Raw genomic sequence first — 19,892 nt, 5'->3', positions numbered from 1 at the left:
GATATATTACAAGTCAAAAGTTATGTAATCTTTGTCAAAAAATTATTAATGGTAGTTATTTAAAGTCAATCAGATAAAAATTATTTATCTATATTTTTGTTTTTTTTTTTTGCCTAAATTAACAGTTGTAAATTAATAATAATAATAATTCAATATTGAAAAATAAATTTAAGATTTTGCTAATAAAGAAAACTTTGCTAAGGTCATTCAAAGTAAACATTTAATTTTTTTTAATAAATGTATTGCAAAATTATCAAAAATAATGTTAAATATTTAGATTTTTAACAAAGTTTATATTTTATTTTGGTGAGTACAAAGTTTATATTTAACATTCTAACAAGTGTGTGTTTACTATACTTATTATTATTATTATTATTATTATTATTATTATTATTAGTAATAGTAATAGTAATAGTAATAGTAGTAGTTAAATTCATAAATTTAAGAGCAATACTACCTAACTAATACATTTATTTTTTTAATTAATATTTAATCAATTTAAAATACTAAAAATTAAATTTTAAAGTCTAATAATAATATAAAAATAAATTATTAATCAAAATATTAGCTAATATTTATAAAAAGTGTATTAAGATCACGAGTCAAAGAATAAATTAAAAAAGGACAAAATTATTGTTAAAGAATTAACTTTCCATTCAAAAAATTTATTTTCCTTGACCATTATTAAATGTAGTGATGCTACAAGTACCATATATTCGGTCACACATACACTCTTTTCGCAATATTTTAAGGGTTTATTACTTTATGCTATGTACACATGTTAATTTTATAAATTAAAATTTTTTTATTAAGAATATAAAAAATTTAAGTTTTTAATATATTTATTTTGTAATTATTAAATAAAATACTTAAATTTTTCTACTAATAATAATGATAAGTTTATCATGTATTTTGATGACATATATTAACTAAATTCACATATCTTAAAAATAATCAAATTGAACAAAGTAAGACACTATACAAAAAACAACAAATTGCGGTGATTTCTAAAAACCGTCACCAAATAAAAGATTGCAGTGGTTGATACAACGAATAAAAAGACGACTGCCAATAGTTTAGCATTTTGTGACCATTTTGGTATAACCGCCGCAAAATGGATATAGTAGTTACAAAATAAACTATTGGCGGCGATTTTTTTACGACCGCTGCAAAATATGTCTAACTCGTTTCTTTTTCTAAATAATCGGATATGATCTACTTAAGTTCTCACTATTTTTTTTTTTAAAATATGTTTGAATCACTATTACTTAAATCGTTACACTATTTTTGGATTTGTTTTACATGAAAAAATAATTACTTACAAAAATATATTTTAATTAATCATGTGAACAAATTTACGAATTAAATTTTTTCGTTTACTATAAGATCTTTTAAGTTTATATTAAAGCATAAATGTAAATAATCAAAGAAATAATTATATGTTATTGCTATTAATTATTTTTAATTCTCATCAAAGCTTTTTAATGTTTCAAAAAATATTTGAGAGATAATAGAAAATTAATCCAAAATTATTTTATTGTATATTTTTTAATTATTGCTTAAATAATTGACCAATTTCAAATGTAATAAGTAGGTGATTATAAATATTATATACATAAAATTATAGATATTTATGTAAAATAAAAAATTTAAATTATATATTATCTTCTAATCATTATTTTGTTTGTGTTTTAAAATTCTTTTATATATATATATATATATATATATATATATATATATATATATATATATATATATATATATATATATATATATATATATTCCATGTATATATAAACACACGCCAAAATAAACTAACCACTCCAATTAATTAAATAAAATATGTCCAAGATCTATATATATTTTGTCATCATATTTTTATTTTCTTAAGATAATTCTAATCACCAACATTTAAAATTTTATAATGGATTATACTTATAAGACTCTTTATATTTTGTTATTTATATTTTTTCACCATTATAATATAGTGGTTCTCTAGATGTAAATTTTTTTTCTTTACCTTTTCTACAATTTTTTTTCAATTTCTTATATTTTCATCTTAAATACTTCATACATCTACTCTGTTTATTTTTCTTTTTACTATTTCCTTAGTTTATATATAATAGATCATGTATGTCATATACTTATAAAAAATGTTTTGTATTTAAAACCTCAAGATGTATTTTTTATTGGAATTAAATATATTTTTTATTCCCATCTTTTTTAAAATATTTCTAAGAATTGATTGAAGAAGGGCAAGCGATTGATTTGCAATGAGAAACAACGGGGCTGTTAGCTGTTCTTGTAGTAAAGTTCTAATGAATTTGCTATATTCATAGTTTTATATCTTTTTTTGTGAACATTAGATCATATATGGTCTAAAATTTCAATAATAAATGTTAGAGAACCAATATGTTTAGTAGAATAATAAAAATGAGCAGTTAATTAATATTAACTGAAATAGCATATATAGTTGGCATATGCGTTCAAGTGTGTGCACACACCCATTCACATGTATACACATCCACGCATGTAGACCCACAATACACATGCACAGACATATATACACGCACGCATATGTATAGACACACGCATATACATACAGTCATTTAATTATGTTCATTATTTTAGATAATTATTTACATATTTAATAAAAAAATAATTTTTTTTAAAAGAGATTCATTTATCTTACCTAATACATATATGAAATCCAACTTTGCTAATCACCATTTTATTCGAACAATTATTATAATATTTAATTTTTGAGCAACTAGCTAATACAACATTATAACAACACTACAAGATTTTTATTTATTTGTGGAGGTTTTTTCTTCTATTTGTGGAGGTTTATAACCCCCACCAAATGGTTTATGGAGGTTTCCAAAACCCCCAAAATTTGAGGTGCCACGAGGTCTTTTGTGGGGGTTTTCAAAAACCTCCACAATCTATTCAGTGGAGGTTTTGTGTATGTTTAGTGGGGGTTTTATATTATACTTTTGTGGCAGTTTTAAATCACTTTTGTGACGTTTTAAAACCCCCACAAATTAATTTTTTTATTTAACAAATATTAACTATTTTGTGGGATTTTCAAACCTACACAAATCCTGTAATTATTTATTTATTTTAAATTTCAAATCATTCATTAATCTCATCTCATTTACATATTCTCAAATTAAAAACTAAATCTTTTATAACAATTCCTCAATAATATAAGACATAACTTTATATATAAAAGAATTCTCAATGTCAATAGTTCCAAACATAATTTCATATGGTATTGTTCTACATAACTATTACTGTTTTTAAACTGTTTTTCTTTAAAAAGTAAAATAAAATAACAAGAGGTCAATACCCATATAGATGCATAAAATAGAAACGATCAATTTCTGGAATATAATTAAATTAAACATAAGAATCAAGGCGAAAGTAATAGAAGGCAGGTAAGAGCAAGTAAAGACATTTTCTTTGAAGCCTTGCCTATCACTAATGACATCTTCCTCACGAAAATTGCAAATAATTTCATTCCATAATTGGGCAAATTTGGTAGCTTCAGTTCTTCTGCTAGCAGAAATCTATACAAGCATGAAAATTGAAGTGAAGAGAATAACGAGATTTATTTTTAATGTACTAAGCAATGAAAATGTAGAAAGAAGAAAATATTATTTATCACAAATTCTGTTCAGCAATAGCAAGCTAAAGAAAGGATAAAATTGATAGCGGCCTCTCCTAGATTTTGGTCCATAACTAAAAATTAAGGTCCAAGTTTCTATGATATGTGACAGTTCCAAACTAATAACCTATAGAAAGGTTAGAAGGAAAACACTAAATAAATAAATAATCACTATTTAGTGTGATATATGAACTGACAATTACCTCTTGGGAAGTTAACTTGTCGAGATACAAGATAATGGATCTCAGGGAGTTTCCATGGGCAGCGATCATAACATTCTTTCCGGATAAAAGTTGAAGTTCAATCTGCAACACAATATCAATGGCACAATCTCTTGTTAATGTCAAATGATCACTTCAACCACAGCAGAAATTCAACCATACAATGTATCAAAACAAATACTTCTTGTCTAAAACATATATTGTTGAAGTTACTCAGTATAGCACATATAACATCAATTATATGCCAGTATATGCATAATGAGCAATAACCATAGCATTACATGTCAATTTATCAATTACCTAACTTTCTGGGTTAGTTTCAATTTAGCAGTGATTTAGGAGCATGCCATTGCGATGCTTCCTAGTTCCTAATATGCCCTAAGCTTTCTAATAATAAGATACCACTAATGTAAAGGTTGAAGTCTTGCAAAAAAAGAAATTCTTGGTTTCATACTTCCATACCTAGGATAGATGTATTCAATTATGTATTCTATCCTTACTGATAACATTCAAAGCAGGTGCCTTCAAAATTGGAAATAGAATGAGAGAAGCATAATAGATACTATAAAAATTCATCATGGTAAATTAGTAGCCTTCCCTATATAGTTGTTATCATGATTTGCTTTTCTTGGTAATAAGTTAGAACATTTTTCAGGAAATCCAAATACCTTTACAAAATGCACATGGTGATTTGAACAGAGATTACCTCTTGGCTATGGATTGAAACATGGAATTTTAATTGCGCTCGCTGAAACAGTGCATCGTTGTGTTGATTGAGAATATAATGCTTAACCAAAAAATGCATTCATCAACCTGCATGAACATTAAGACAACTTATAGATCTAGGACCAACACAACTCATGAACCAGCTAGTTAAAATTCAAAGCAAAAAACTACCTCCTCTGAGATGAACTTAGATCATCTCCAGCAACAATTTTCTCACCTACATTATATTATATTATCAGCGCCAAATATCAGAAAATATAATTTTTGCATCAAAAAGGGAGAAAAAGAACAGTCCTTTGGAAATTCATGGCTTTCAGTTTCATAGTGCATTAATCGGTAAGTTTTCAAAATGAATCCAACAAATGAATAATCTAGGGAAAATACCAATAGTGATGACACTGCACTGCATGAGTGAATGCATGCAGAGACTCCAAAGCATGAAACTACTCATATTCTTAAATACTCAGTAATGAATCTAATATAAATTTCACAACTAAAAATGAAGAAAAACCAAATTATTTAGCACAATGAAAAAAGAAAAGGCACCAGCTTGAGCAAGATGAGAAATAGCACTCAGAGCAGCCATTCCACTGGTGAAGCATAGGGCTCTATCCGCCTTATCAAGTTTCGCCAACAAACTGAGAACACAGCATGCAAGGTAAAACATGGTGATAAATGAAAACATTAATGCCACAATATTGGCAGTTGCAATAGTAAACAAACACAACTAACAGGACACAGTGAACCTTTCTGAAGCATCTCGAGTGGGATTTTCACTTCTGGTATAATCATAGGGACCATTTTCTATTGCATTAGGCTGCATGAATAGGAGTACTGGTCAATAAACATAATGAGATCAAGAGAAAACTACTCCCTCCATTCCAATTAGCACTCTTACTTTTCCGGTACATCGGAAAATCAATGTATCTAGACACATTTATGTCCAAATACATTGGAAAGGTTCATGTCTCAAATATGCATAAATTAATTATTATTATGGTAATTAAATCAGAAAAAAGAAAAGTGTTCATATAAGAATAATTTATTTGACTAAAATATTCTGTCTCCCACACGACATGACTCTAACATATATTAATCAAATCTAGATAAATAACAATAAAGAAGAAAGAAAGTAGTCATAGATTTTAGCAGCTTTTGAAGTGTTTAATTACTATGTTGACTAAGAAAAAGAGGGAACAAATGATTAGCAGAATGAAGTGATTTAAAGGATCTGACGAAGTTTACAAGTGTCCAATTGCCATATTCTCAAGTAGAAAGACTGTGCATACCATTTGCCATCAAACTTCTTAAAGTCTCCATCAACCATGGAAAAGTGAAGTTCTTGATCCCATGTCTGAAGCATTATAGAAAACATACAGTATTAATCATATATCAGAAAGTTCAGTATTGACAACTAATCTATCAAATCAAATGTGATTTATGTCCATTGCAAATGAAAACTATATACGGTTCTTGTGACATGGATCATAGTGAAATTTATTTAACTCCATTCCAACCCAAGAACTCAATACAATGTATTTGGATACAATAATTGAACAGTGACAAGGAGAGTACTTACTATAGTATATGATGTGAGCTGAATTGAATCAAATAACCAATTAAAAACAAGAATTGGTAACAGATTCTTACTAAACAGATAAATTCTTGAAGATCTAAGACAACACATGCTTCAATTGTTTGCAGTCCTTCAACAATTCCATCAAAACATAGTTACAATTATATCAAATCACCTAAGAACAATAGAGCAACCAGAATAAACACATAATCCTAAGCACTAAATCTAAATCAGTAATGCCAAAATGGTTTCTTCTTAATCATCTTTCTGTTATCTTCAAATTAGAATCAACCTTTATAAAGGGATCTCATATGGAGTCCCATTTCCACAAGTTCAATCTCAACCAGTTTCAATTGAAATATTGAATCATTCTTACAAACAAATTCATTTCCTTTTTCGTGTGCACCAGTCTCTATACAAATGATTGCTATATCAGAATTCAAATGTTTCTCACTTTTTCTAAAGAATCTCTTTCTTTGTGAAGTTTCTCATCTGCAACAGAACAAAAACAATCAAAGATGATATGACTACAGCTTCTATCAAAGCTTTTTATTTCTTTTTATACAAAGAAAAACACTTAAACCTGCACACAACTAGGATCAAATCAAACAATTAAAGTGTATTTTAACCTGCCGACTCTTCTTCACCTTCTGCGCCCTCTGAGGAACTATTTTATGTTCCACCATCGCCAACACCGTCGCACTACCACCGTCGCGATCTCTCTTCATATCAAATTCTTACCATGCTATATAGGCATCAAATGTAGAGAGAAACAAAAGAATAACTAAATTGAGTTAAATAAATAACAATGAAAAAGAAAAATGAACAAATAAAAATTGACCTTAGGTGAGTGCGGAGAAAATCAAACGTGGTTATGGATAAGCTTGATGGTGGCGCCAGTGGTGGCTACGAACTCACTCTTCTCTGGTCTCAAAAGTTATTGCATGTAGATGAAGGAGACAACACATTGATGTAGAAGCTTGATGCCGACAACGACGAAGACATGAATGGCAGCAGCGACGAGCTTACTCTCCCTCTGATATCAGACGCTACGGCGAGCTTGATGGTGATAATGGCGAGAGATGAATGCAGTGGTGGCGAGTAGACCTAGGGTTTCATGTATCACACTCTTCATTTTTTGGACAAATTTTTGTTTGAAATGAAATTTGTTTGGGTCAGAGCAGGAGATTAAAAACCGGCTATTTGTTTGGACAATTAGGCTTATAAATTTAAATTTATATTAATCAATGGGGGTTTCATATTTTGCCAAAAATAAAATATGTTAGGGAGGTTTTTTAAAACTTCCACAAAAAAACTCCCATAAACAAAGAGAAATCTTGTAGTGCAATAACTTTTGCAATATTTGCTGCGTCACGCACAGCATTGTTTTCTTTGCTTAATGGTGAACTACCATTGAACCCTTGCTCACAAGAGTAGGCCTCATCAGTAAAAGCAGCCTTAATTCCGCTAATGGCTTGTGGCACATCACCCTTCAAGATTCCGTTGTTGTAATGGTCAATACATGAATCCAATGCACCCAATCTACCAATAGTACCTTGTCGGAGTTGATGCATCTTGTTCAATGTAATAATTGATCTTTGATTTTATGAAATCAACTATGTTTAGTACTATCACTCTTAGATCAGCATTTGTGCTACTTGGGTATGAATTAAGGATTTGGACACACAGGTCTAGGTATGGTGTTCGGTTGCATGCGACATGAATTAGCCTCTCATCATTTGAGTGGAAAACCCTACTTTGACCAATTGGCATCATTGAAATTATGGATAGAACAAGAACTGTGAAGATTAGAGATAGGTGATTCAAATTTTTTGTCATCTTTGTTAAGGATAGCAAAATACTCGAAAATATTATTGATGAGAGGATGGATGGAATGTAAAATGATCAAGTGAGTTTTTCTACATTAGGGTTAGTAAAAGAATGAGGCTATATATTTTCGAGGCCTACTACACATACAAGTCTTTTTGACTTACAAGTCTTACAAGTTGGTACAAGCCCAACAAAAAACACGCATTACACTCCCACATTAAGAGTAGATAAATGCACGTTATTCAACCACTTTCTGTTTCCAAAGCGTGCTACTCACCATGCATTATAAACGACTCTTCTTCTTTTTCTTCCATGAAAACGAGTTTCTTGCCAAATTTGAAGATAATGGAACTTCAGAATACGCCCAAACGATTACAAAAACGATTACAGAAATACACCCAAACGGTTACAGGAATCACTACAGCAAATACAGAGGATAGCGGTCGTTGATTGGTGGCTGTTTATCAAACTGCCACAAAATTGGTTAGATAGGCGTGGTTATAGTAGCGGTTTGCGCTTCAGCTACAAAAGAAACCAAGATAGCGGCGATTATCTTCCCAACTACCGAAAATCAAATAAAAAAGAGAGCCAAAAACCCTCAGTGCCTCGTCACTCACTTGACCAAGTTCAGAGCTCTCTGAGACTCCCCCTTCTCCAACCCTAGCTTCTCCTCGACCACCAACGCAGCGCCATCATCGATCATCACCCCAGCGTCTCCGTCAGAACCACAGAACCACCACCGTCATGTTCTTCTTCTTCTTTCCTTCTTTCTTCTTCTTCTTCCACCTTTGCCGAACAACTCCCACAAAAATCATTTCTCTCTTTCTCTTCCCCTGTCTCTTGCCTTCTTTGTCTCGCCGTTGGCTACCATCCTGCGCCGTCGCGACCATCTTCTTCTCCTCCTTACAACCTCGCATTGTGGCTCTGTAACTCGCCCCTGCCTCCCTCATTTCCAGCCGCAGAATCAAAACAGGGCCACTCCAGTTCCAGCGTGTTCAGACGCAGCAGCGGCTGGTCACTGCCACTGCATCCCTCTCTCCTATGCTCTTGCTCTATTCTTCGACTCAGGTTCTCAGATTTCTTCTATGTTTTAGTTAATTTAGGATTAGTTATATGTTGATTCTAGTGTTAATTTAATTTGGTTAAGATTATTTGCCGTTGTTAGTTGAGTTTAGGTTAGAATTAGGATTTTCTGATTAGAATTAGTGTTAATTTATACATAGTTAAACATGCTGTTAAAAGCTTCTTGAGTTTGAATTTCAATTTGTTTGGATCGATTGACTGATACTTTATTGAGTCACTGTGAAATGCTGCTGATTTTTCATGTCATTGGTGCTGAATTTTGAATTGGTGTTGCAAAGAATAATTTTTAGTGCTATTTTGTGTTGTTTATGCTTTTGCATGCCAAATGTTCGACAATATGCCAAGTGTTTGCAGTTTACAGAAGTGAAACCAAAATCCAAATTATCTTCATTTGAAAGTAAGTCTTAGAATCTAAATCATCTCAGAAGGTATATTTTCCCCCTTTTGGTTCATTATGATCTACTTCTTATGTGATCATCATAAATTATATTAAGTACAAAATTTCTTAATTGTGTAGTATGTTCTGCTTTAATTGGCCTTATGCTCCAATGGCATGATCTTCTACCATACTTAATCCTGCAAAAGCATTTTATTTTTATTTATTTTTTTCTAATTGATGGATACCCACATCCTCTAGGAAGAACTGTCTAGATAGTACGTTTTCAGTGCCAACTATGCCTCTTTTCATTATTAAAGTTAGCTACATGAATGTGTTTTGAAAGTGATTAGAATTAGAAAGTAAATTAGATGTGTTCATTTTCTAAAGCCACCCTCTGGAGCATATATTTTTTTTATTTCAAGTGATTCATATTTTAATGTTTTAGAAAGACAATGTATGTCTTTGCATATAATTCGCTGATGATTTCTATCCGGAATCAAACTTCTTAAGTCAAAAGAATTAAATGTATAATGAATTAAAAGTTTTTAATGTATTGAAATTTTAAGAGTTTGTTCTCTATGAAGAGAACTTTATTTTTAGTATTTTAAATTACTCTTAAGGAACTTTGTTTACATTTTCTTTTTCTTCTTTTAATAGCTTTACTGAAACAAGAATGAATAGTTATCAAATATCAATCTTGCTGTGCGTGTCCTCTTATATCAATTTTGATTCTTTGTAGTTTTGGTTTTGTTTTGCTATGTTTTATTATTTCACATACTAAAGACCTCATCGGCCATCACTAATCACAATAACAGCCTTGGATAAATGAGGGACCCTCTATATCATAATCTTTAGAGTCTTTGGATGCTTATTTACTATTTTGCTTGCATTGCTTCGCTACCAACACAAAAGAATACCACAAATGGGAATGCAACAAACACAACCTAAGTTAATGCATACCACTGTCTTAGACACGCTCATAAATTGTGTAAAGATGCTAACAAAGAACACATCGATTTAGAACAGCAGCTCAACCATAGAAAACGTTAATTCCAATCTTGTAAGAGAAACCATGGTTTGGAATTGCATTTCACCCCCACGGTTTAGACCCATCACAAATATAGTCCTCAGATGTCAGAAGTCAACTATTTTTGTTTGTCTTATACTTTAATGAATGAAATTGTTGCAATGTCATTCACTAAAACCAAAACTAGTGCAGGTGGTATTTATAAGTGTGCTGTTTTAGTTTCACTTTCATATTATTCCTTAGGTATGTTTCCCATTTTAAAGTACTAGTAGGTTAGTTTTATTGTCATAGTCATCGGTGATAATAAGGGATTATTACATGATAGGTGTTCTTGGCCTTTTATCATGAATTTGATTTTCTAACAATGATGCCATGATTCCTGCCAAGAACAAGAGCACAGCTGGTTTTGATTTGGCGAAAGCCTGATAATAGATCCAGGCCAAACTAACAGTCTATAGATTTCCACCCTTCACAGTTGATATAGTTGGAGATTCTTTAGGTATGTTTTCCTCTTCTTTTACCTTACATCCAATCATTAAATATATGCAGCACATTTTGGAAAAAATAGCCCAAATTCATGAAGTACTCCAATGGTTTAACTTATAAGAAACTCAAAAACTCATTAAACATGGCTGTTGTATTTACCTGGTGAATTGGATATAGCTCCAGTATCTTAATCCATGTACAGCTTATTGTTTTATAAGCTCCCACAATTTAAAATCAGAAGCAACTGCACAAATAATAAAAAGGGAGAAAAAGGAAAAGACATAGCTCAAAAATGTGAACAGAAAAAATCAGACATCAGAAAACACCACCACCCTCCTTAAATCAAAGAACATTTGGAGCATAATCTTTAAAATATTAAAGAAATCTGGAAAATATTTCACACCTATTCTCCTGGCAATTGTTGACTTTGTATGATGTTTAAGTTATCTGTTGATAAAGCAGAAGATTTCATGGAAAACTATACTTGCATGATAATTTTACAAGTCCAACCCTCCTTATATTTTCATGATAATTTTGCAAGTCCAGCTTATTTCTAAATAAACCTGTTTCTTTTTTTTTTCTTTTTTTCCCATTGGCAGGTACAAGGCCTACCGGCTGTAACTGAAACTGTAGGACCTTGACAAAAGGTAATTACTTTTATTTGGCTTATACTTTATTGAGATCCATAGTAAGGGCCTTGTTTGCAAATTTTCTTATGGCATAAATGTTTGTGTGGGTGCGTGAGCAAAGAGAAAACATAGAATTCACATCCTTGTGGTTTTATCATTTATTATGGATATTTTGTTATTATTCACTTCTGGTTTGTTCTTTTTAGTTTGATTTATTCTGAATTTTCTTTCTATGAACTTTGAAATTGGTTTCACTCGTTTTTTGTATCCATTAATTGTTTTGCTTCATCGATAAAGGGAAAAAGAGCTCAATAGAAAATCTGTCTTGTATATTTCCATCAGTAAGTTATATACCATGATGCTGTTGTGTTGTGTTGTGTGCTGCTAAATTTTCATTTCAAAGCTTATGAGATTGTGTTGAATGTAGAACATTGGACAAAACTATTTCAAACTTGGATACGGAGTTAGCTTCTGCAAAGGCAGCTCAGGAGTCAATTCGCAACGGCGCTCCTCTATCAGAAGATATAAAAGCAACTTAATCAACTCCTAAGAGAAGGTACATCATGGTCATTGGAATCAACACTGCTTTTATTAGCAGGAAAAGAAGAGACTCCGTCCACCAATCCTGGATGCCTCAAGGTTCATAATTTGATCCATCAATCCTAGTATTCTGCCACCATTTTCGTAAAATTCATTGTGGTTTCTGATTATCTATTCTTGTTGTAACATGAAAATAGGTGAGAGAAGAAAGAAGCTAGAGGAAGAGAAAGGCATTATCATCAGATGTGTAACTGGTCATGTGTAAACTATCTCATTTCTCTTTTGTAATTTCTATGATTTTGTAATTAGTCATAGGAAGAGAAATGCTTAAATTATATCATGATTGCAATTTCTAAATAAAAAACTAGAGATTGTGTAATAGAACTCTTGGTGAATTGATTTTGTAGGATCATGTTGAAGGATACCTTGAACTATCAGCAAACCAAATATATCTTTAAAATTAAACAAAAAAATTAGTGTTTTTTAAAAGGAAAATCTATTTTTTTTTTAAATTTGTATTGAAATTAGCGGCGGTTTTATAACCGCCGCAAACAATTCTAATGGAAAAATGTAAGAACATTGGGGCGGTTCGAAACCGCCGGTAAAAACTGAACTAAATTCTAATACCTGTATATCGCGGCGGTTTAAAACTGCCGCTAAATTAGTTGCCGCAAAATACTGATTCAGCGACAGTTATACCAGCGGTTGTTGAAAACCGCCGCGAAATCATCTCCCGACGCCAATATCCATGGCAGTCTAATAAACCGCTGAAATTTGATTTTGCGGCGGTTTAAAACCGCCGCTAATAGAGAAAAAAACTGCCGCCATGTAACGCATCTCTTGTAGTGAATTCACCCAAATGATTATAGAAATAGACCCAAAGGATTACAAAAATACACCCAAAGGATTACAAAAGCTACACCCAAAGGATTTAAGAAATACACCCAAAATTCGTTGAAGTACACCTTATGCATAATTCAGACCTCTTTCTCTTTCTCATCCTCATCTTTTGTTGTTTCTTCTTCTTCAAAAACGATTTCAGATCAGAGCTTGATGTAAAAAATAATGGAAATCGAGAATCACGAAGAAAGAAAACAGAGAGAATGACACGTAAATGAAGAAGAAGAAAGAGAAGACAAGAAACGAAAGAAAAGAAGAAGAAAAAGAAGAAGAGGAAGAAGAACGTGTAGCAAGAAGAAGAAGAAGGTGCAGTAAAAACATGCAGTAACAGTTGAAGAAGGAGAAAGAGAAGGTAAGAAACGAAAGAAAAGAAGAAGAAGAAGAGGAAGAGGAAAAAGAAGGTGCAGTGAAAACGTGCAGTAATGGTTGAAGAAGGAGAAAGAGAATGCAAGAAACGAAAAAAAAGAAGAAGAAGAAGAAGAAGAGGAGGAAGAGGAAGAGGAAGAGGAAGAAGAACGTGTACAAGAAGAAGAAGGAGGTGCACTTGTAAAGACTTATGTAAAAAAACGCTTGTATGTGGAAAATTTCTCTATATTTCTTGGGTTGTCATTAGGGTGTTCATGGCGGGACCGGGTTTAATTAAACCCATATTCGAGTTTGAAAGGTCAATCAATTTATCTTGATTTGATTAAAAAATAATCCGAAATACAATATTTTTGGGTTGTCATTAATATTCATTAATAGTATTTAATATGTAATTTGTTATAGGTACAAGATATAGATATAGAAAAAAGTTTAAGAACTAGTAAAATTAATTAATTTTTTGTATTTTTAGTTATCAATTTAATACTTTTAGTTTAATAATCTAATAATATATTTTTAATTTATACTTTAAATATTATTAATAAAAAATAATAAATTTTGTTGATCCTCTAATATTTTTTTAAGATATATTCCATGGTGACAATTGTTTTGATGATCATCTAAAATTAGAGAATAAATTATCTTTATCATAAATTATTTCGTTTTGATGTTGAAATGATGACACTAACCAATATATATATATTTTAATTTTGATGCACTTTTTAAAGAAATTTTATACGTGTATCTAATAATTACATCACATTAATAAAATTAATTATCTAAAAGAATAAATATAATATTAAACGATTATATGAAATATTTTATACTGTTAAGTGTTAATTAGTATATTAAAATTAAACTAAATAAAATTAAAAAGAGTAAAGTATTGTTTTTGTCCCCAACGTTTGGGGTAAGTCCCAAATAAAGTTGTCCATAACGTTTCAAAACTGACTCAATGTTGTCCTGCCGTTAGGGATCCGTTAACAGAATTGACGACGAGACAAATTTGAGACGATTTTGAAATGTTAGGGACTTAAATAGGATGAAAACGTTGGGGACAAAAATGATACATAGAAATAAATTTTAATTTTATCCTTCATTAATATCAATTTTTTAGTATAATAGTATTTAATTAATTTAAAATCACATCTAAGTAAATTACACTTAATTATATTACTTTCATTTTAAATAAATTAATTTTCTTTATAATTTTATTCTTAAGGATTTTAGTTATCATGGAATATTTGTAGAATGACTAGTATATAAACTTGCAGAAAAGAAAAAAATAATATATATATACAATAAAATATAAATTATACCTTTTGTCTCTAATGTATCAAAATTTTTTAAAATTATAAAAAAATAAATTTATTAAAAATAAAAGTAATATGATTAAGTGTAATCTATTTAGATGTAATTAAAAAATAATTGAATACTATGTACAGTAAAATATTAATATTATTGAAAGATAAAATTAAATTAAAATTTATTTTTATGTATCATTTTGTCCTTAACGTTTTCGTCCTATTTAAGTCCATAACGTTTCAAAATCGTCTCAATTTTGTCCCGCCGTCAATTTTGTTAACGGATCCCTAACGGCAGGACAACATTGAGTCAATTTTGAAACGTTAGGGACTTAAATAGAACGATTGAAACGTTAGGAACAACTTTAAGACTTACCCCAAACGTTGAAGATAAAAACAATACTTTACTCAATTAAAAAAAATTAGAATAATAAGCCTGAAATATGCTCTAAAATTATGCAGGCTTTTTTTTATCTAAATGCGGATTGAAAAATGATTTATTCCCTAAATACGCACGGTTTGAAATGCTTTTCAAAATGCGCAGCTCCATTTCATGCATGGCGACCACGAAATGGAATTTAACACCATTTCAAGCTTGGTGACCGCAAAATGAAGACACCACCACTTTTGCCTCACCGGTCACGAAATTGAGGTCCCATGCCATGCATGGCAGCCGCGAAATGGACTTGCAAACCCAGGGACGGTAGAAGGTACATGGTGGCACGCCAGACGTGAAATGGAGAGCATGTCAGGTTGGACTCACACGAAATGAAGAACCCGTTTCAAGTGTATCGCACACGAAATGAGCCAACTTAGTGTGTACCACACACGAATTGAAACGAAAGCTAGGCTATATAAACCCCTCTCCTGCAGAAGTAATGTCACAATTCGAATTCTCACTTCTTTTACTCTCTCTTTCTCTCCGTGAGTTTCATTTCTATAGAGCTTCGTTTCATAAATTTTTGGTGTGAAAATGGCCTCTGAACACATTTATGTGGTCGTATATCCGAATGGAGAAATTTCTCATACTACCAAAGGAGTGACATTTATGCGTGATGACCCACTTTGGATAATGATTCCCCCACAATCATCTTTGCAACAACTAAAAAATCTTATTCTGATGAACACTGGGTTGGTTGGAAAAAAGGAGATCAGTACCTTGACTTATAGGATGCCAGTTGCGGTAGCCAGTTCATTTGCATATCAGAAAATGCATATTAAATCTGACCAGCAGGTTTCGATGATGTTTTCGTATCAAAGTAGTATTGGAAGCATCTATTCGATGGAACTTTGTGTGAAGCTTCAAGATGTGGGGGGTAGCTCATCTAGTTCGAATAATGAGGAGGAACTGTGGAATTTCGGTTCAGGTGAAGCCATTCCATTTCTGAAGATTGGCAGGGCTCGTAGTCCGTCGTTAACGCCTTTGTTGTGCCTGCCCAGAATGTAGAAAATCTGCACGGACGTCCCTCCCTCACAACTCATGGGGCATCTCCGGAAGGTACTGCACACGGGTTGGCTGACTCATCTGACAAAGGCGAGATTGAGGATGATAGTGGAGACGAAGCAGAAATTGTTCCGGAAACCCAATCTGTTCAAGAAGAAACGTTTAGCCCAACTTGGGTTGAACCGATAAATGTGATGGGGGCTAGGCGGTTTTTCAAGCAGCACTCCCGGCCAATATCTTCAACTGCGTCTTGGTCCAATGAACTCGACTATCGCGGAAGACATACCGAGCAACTATGCTTTGACCGGTGAAATGCTGCTGGAGATTGGCCTGAAATTCCTAAATAAAAAAACAGCGATGCTAGCGGTTATGAATTGCAATATTTGTAGAAGTGCAAAATTTAAAGTGGTAGAGTCAGATTATACTCGGTATGTATGTCGATGCAAATTCTTTGGTGAGCAGTGTCGCTAGATGGTAAAGGTTGCAAAGACGAGGGCTTCCAGATTTTGGGAAATCCAAAAATACCAAAAGCCTCACAGTTGTTTGGCATCTGTGATGTCGCAAGATCATGCTCAACTTGATTCAAATGTCATATGCCAGCACATATTCCCCATGGTTCAGGCAGACGTGACCATCTGCATAAAGGTGTTGCAGGGTTCTGTGGAGTCAATGTACGGATACAAGGTGTCATACAAGAAGGTTTGGCTAGTGAAGAAAAAGGCAATTGCCAGAATCTACGGAGACTGGGATGATTCATACAACCACCTGAGGAGATATTTCAACGCGTTGCAAACTTCCGTTCCAAGTAAGAACATACGATTGACTTATGTGCTCATGCGCTAATGTTTTTTGTTGGTAACTCTTATTTGATAAATCTGCATTAACGTCCTAGGTACAATTGTCGATCTTCATACCCGACCGTACTACGTGGGCAACACGCTCGACCGTGACAGTGTCATATTTCATCAAGTATTCTGGTCATTTCCATCGTGTGTCAAAGCATTCAAGCACTACAAGCCACTAGTCTCAGTCGACGGAACACACTTGTATGGTAAGTACACGGGCACCCTATTGATGGAAATAGCTCAGGATGGAAACAACAACATACTTCTGATAGCCTTCACGCTTGTGGAAAGGGAGAACAAGACTCATGGTACTTCTTTCTGACGAACTTACGAAGGCATGTGGCTACTCAGCCGGCGATATTACTTATCTCTGACAGGCATGAAGCTATAAAGGCTACGTTGGAGTGAGACAGGTGTGGATGGGAACACAATGTTTATTGTGTCAGACACATTGCCTCTAACTTTGCAACAAACTTCAAGAGCAAGGAAGCCAAAAGGCACCTTGTTAATACGGCATACTCAAAGACGCAAGAGCAGGTGCAATACTACCTCGAGTTAATAAGTGTCGAGGATCCTGCCACCTCCCCGGAAATTATGGATTGGATAAGAGGGTTAAAGCCATCGAAATGGCTCCAACACCGAGACGAGGGTTGCCGATACGGTCACATGACAACGAATCTTTCTGAGTGTATCAACTCTGTGCTCAAGGGGACCACGTATAGTAATCATGACTAGGTCGCAAGGTATTTTCCCAATCAATCTGTAGCCAATATGATATAGTGCGTCAGTTTAATTTGCCCACACTTCAAACCATGTTTGGAGGCGGACGGGCCACCATCCATCGTCGTTGCGCGCCGATTGGCAATGAAATGTGTCGATGTTCAGTGGAGGGTTCAGCGGACCTTGCTTGCCGCCAAACTACGCATGACTCTGTCAATGTTAACAATCTCGATGCACCTGAACAATATCAGCGGCACAACCGCGGTGAAGAAATCACCATGTAGGGCTCTAAGAAACTCCGCAGGCACTCTCGACAGAATACGTGCATCCCTGTACGGCATCCACGTAAACTACAAATACCGAGCATCACAAAAAATTGTTAAACAATATACTTGGAAAAAACAAAATTATACTCTAACAAACGACGAAAATCATACTATAAAAAAGCAAGTGTTGCTCAGCGTAGTCATTCTTTCCTCTCTTACCTGCCACCTATAAAGAAACATGTTGGTATTAACCTTTTTGGAATTCCGATGCAGATGAAATAGCACAAACTCAAAACTAGACATGTTATATAATATAATGTATTACCTTGTAGCTAACGAAAACATATATGGGATCGTAACTTCCGGTGCCCAAAAGGGAAGCTTGAAGTATATCCATGACATCAACAATGTATGATAGCCAGCCATTCTGTCAACATTATAATCAGTAGCTAAGCACATGGCTCTATATAACCAATAGAGCACGGCGCTGCCCCAACTATAGGTGCTAATGGCGTCATTGTTGGCCAAGAGGGGAAGATAACGCACGTGAACCGCGTGTTGTTCACCTTGTCAGGACGTAAAACGCCACCTAGTAAATACATAATGTAACAACGTGCATACCATACGACGACGTCCTCGGGAGAGTCAAGAGGCATCCGTTGGAGTCTACTCCTGAGCCACTTCAATTTTATGTTATACTTTGTGGTCCAGACATGACCATCAGGAACTTCTCCTAGGAGCTCCTCACACCATTGCCAAATATCCTTCTAATGGAAGTTACTCCAGCTTCTCAAAGTCCCACTCACTGGCTCACCATCAATTGGTAACCCCAACTGCATGGCAACATCTTCTAGAATAACAGTACACTCGCCCCATGGGAGGTGGAACGTGTAGGTTTCAGGACGCCATCTTTCCACAAGCGCACTAATAGATTGTTGTATTCAAAATGCTTTATTAAAGACGCATAATAGAATCCAACCATTCTTAAATACGGTTCAAGCATTTGCCACCTAGTCTCCATGGCTGGATCAGCTTAATCAGAAGTAAAGACGTCTACTAATGTGCTATGCAGAGTTAGCACATGTGTCGGCTGAAATAGATAATGGAAAAAAAAAAACAAAATTAGTCAATTAATAAATGTATTATTATTCATAGATATTTTTTTGCTAACAAAAAAATCTGACCTTCAGATGTAAGTGGGCAGAAATGTAAAACTCATCCAACCTATTAAGATTTTCTTCGACATTGATTCCACTTCTACTCATTTTAATAAGTACTAATTTTTTTCCCAACATATGAAACCCCACCAGCAGAACCACATTCCTTGTTTCCTATTTCCCTACCACACGGTTCTGGTCCCTCCCTATCTCCCCTTTTATATTCATTCAATCCATAAGCTTCCAAAACATGCCACTAAGACCAGCTACTCCTGTGTGGTACGGGGACTGCATCCTTCACGCCCCAATTCGTGTGCGCCGGTCACTAATTGGGCCGTTTCGTGGCTGGCTCAACTGATGACACCAATTCGCTAGTGCCAGAGACGGGTTGGCCATTTTGTGGGTGTCTCCAATGATGTGCTCCATTTTGTGGTAGGCGGGCTTGAGGTGGAGTTCTAACACGCACATGGTCATTTCGTGGACACCTCATGTGAAATGGTGTTAAATTTCATTTCGTGGTCGCTATACATGAAATGGAGCTGCGCATTTTGAGAAGCATTTCAAACTATGTGCATTTAGGGAATAAATCATTTTTCCATGCTTATTTAGATAAAAAAAGCCAAATTATGCAAGTATTTCTCTAACTTCGTACATACTACTAACTTTAACGCTAGAAAGGATTCAACAACATAATTAACTAGAATTTAATTTGAATTAAACATAATA

At 33.4% G+C, this 19,892-nt stretch overlaps 1 protein-coding gene and 1 long non-coding RNA gene across 9 annotated transcripts; one reads left to right on the top strand and one right to left on the bottom strand.

Annotated features, from left to right (window-relative positions):
* Positions 1 to 3,237: 3,237 nt before the first annotated feature.
* LOC112796312 (cystathionine beta-lyase, chloroplastic-like) lies at positions 3,238 to 7,398 on the bottom strand. Of its 6 annotated transcripts, XR_011880952.1 has the most exons (11): positions 7,035 to 7,396; positions 6,823 to 6,938; positions 6,648 to 6,685; positions 6,268 to 6,323; positions 5,907 to 5,971; positions 5,364 to 5,434; positions 5,164 to 5,255; positions 4,789 to 4,834; positions 4,598 to 4,704; positions 3,874 to 3,975; positions 3,238 to 3,572 (listed from the first exon to the last, which is right to left on the bottom strand). XR_011880952.1 is itself a non-coding variant. In XM_072235074.1 (10 exons), exons 4-8 carry the CDS (start codon positions 5,907 to 5,909, stop codon positions 4,680 to 4,682), a joined length of 237 nt encoding a protein of 78 aa, XP_072091175.1. In that variant the 5' UTR covers positions 5,910 to 5,971; positions 6,268 to 6,323; positions 6,648 to 6,938; positions 7,035 to 7,396; the 3' UTR covers positions 3,238 to 3,572; positions 3,874 to 3,975; positions 4,598 to 4,679. The 6 variants fall into 6 exon arrangements, 4 of the variants coding, with proteins under 4 accessions (XP_072091175.1, XP_072091176.1, XP_072091174.1 ...); XR_003199092.3 differs by having other exon boundaries at positions 5,907 to 6,323; positions 7,035 to 7,398; XM_072235074.1 differs by having other exon boundaries at positions 6,648 to 6,938.
* A 1,230-nt stretch (positions 7,399 to 8,628) lies between these two features.
* LOC112796311 (uncharacterized) lies at positions 8,629 to 13,336 on the top strand. Of its 3 annotated transcripts, XR_003199088.2 has the most exons (6): positions 8,632 to 9,091; positions 9,461 to 9,503; positions 10,838 to 11,011; positions 11,598 to 11,645; positions 12,055 to 12,266; positions 12,365 to 13,336. It is a non-coding gene; the product is annotated as an uncharacterized lncRNA (long non-coding RNA). The 3 variants fall into 3 exon arrangements; XR_003199087.3 differs by lacking the exon at positions 9,461 to 9,503 and having other exon boundaries at positions 8,629 to 9,091; XR_003199085.2 differs by lacking the exons at positions 8,632 to 9,091; positions 9,461 to 9,503 and having other exon boundaries at positions 9,696 to 11,011.
* Positions 13,337 to 19,892: the final 6,556 nt, after the last annotated feature.

The sequence above is a fragment of the Arachis hypogaea genome, chromosome 4 (assembly GCF_003086295.3).
Source record: "Arachis hypogaea cultivar Tifrunner chromosome 4, arahy.Tifrunner.gnm2.J5K5, whole genome shotgun sequence".
In the NCBI taxonomy this organism is placed as follows: Eukaryota; Viridiplantae; Streptophyta; class Magnoliopsida; order Fabales; family Fabaceae; genus Arachis; species Arachis hypogaea.
Note: the sequence above shows the minus strand (reverse complement) of the source record. Positions and strands in the feature narration are given on the sequence as shown.

Bases quoted from the DNA above. Each gene is read 5' to 3' on its own strand.
- LOC112796312 (XM_072235074.1), bottom strand. The intron at 5,256-5,363 runs GTTCACTGTGTC...CTGTGTTCTCAG, and splicing joins ACTCGAGATGCTTCAGAAAG to TTTGTTGGCGAAACTTGATA. The intron at 4,705-4,788 runs GTAGTTTTTTGC...ATGTTCATGCAG, and splicing joins CTAAGTTCATCTCAGAGGAG to GTTGATGAATGCATTTTTTG.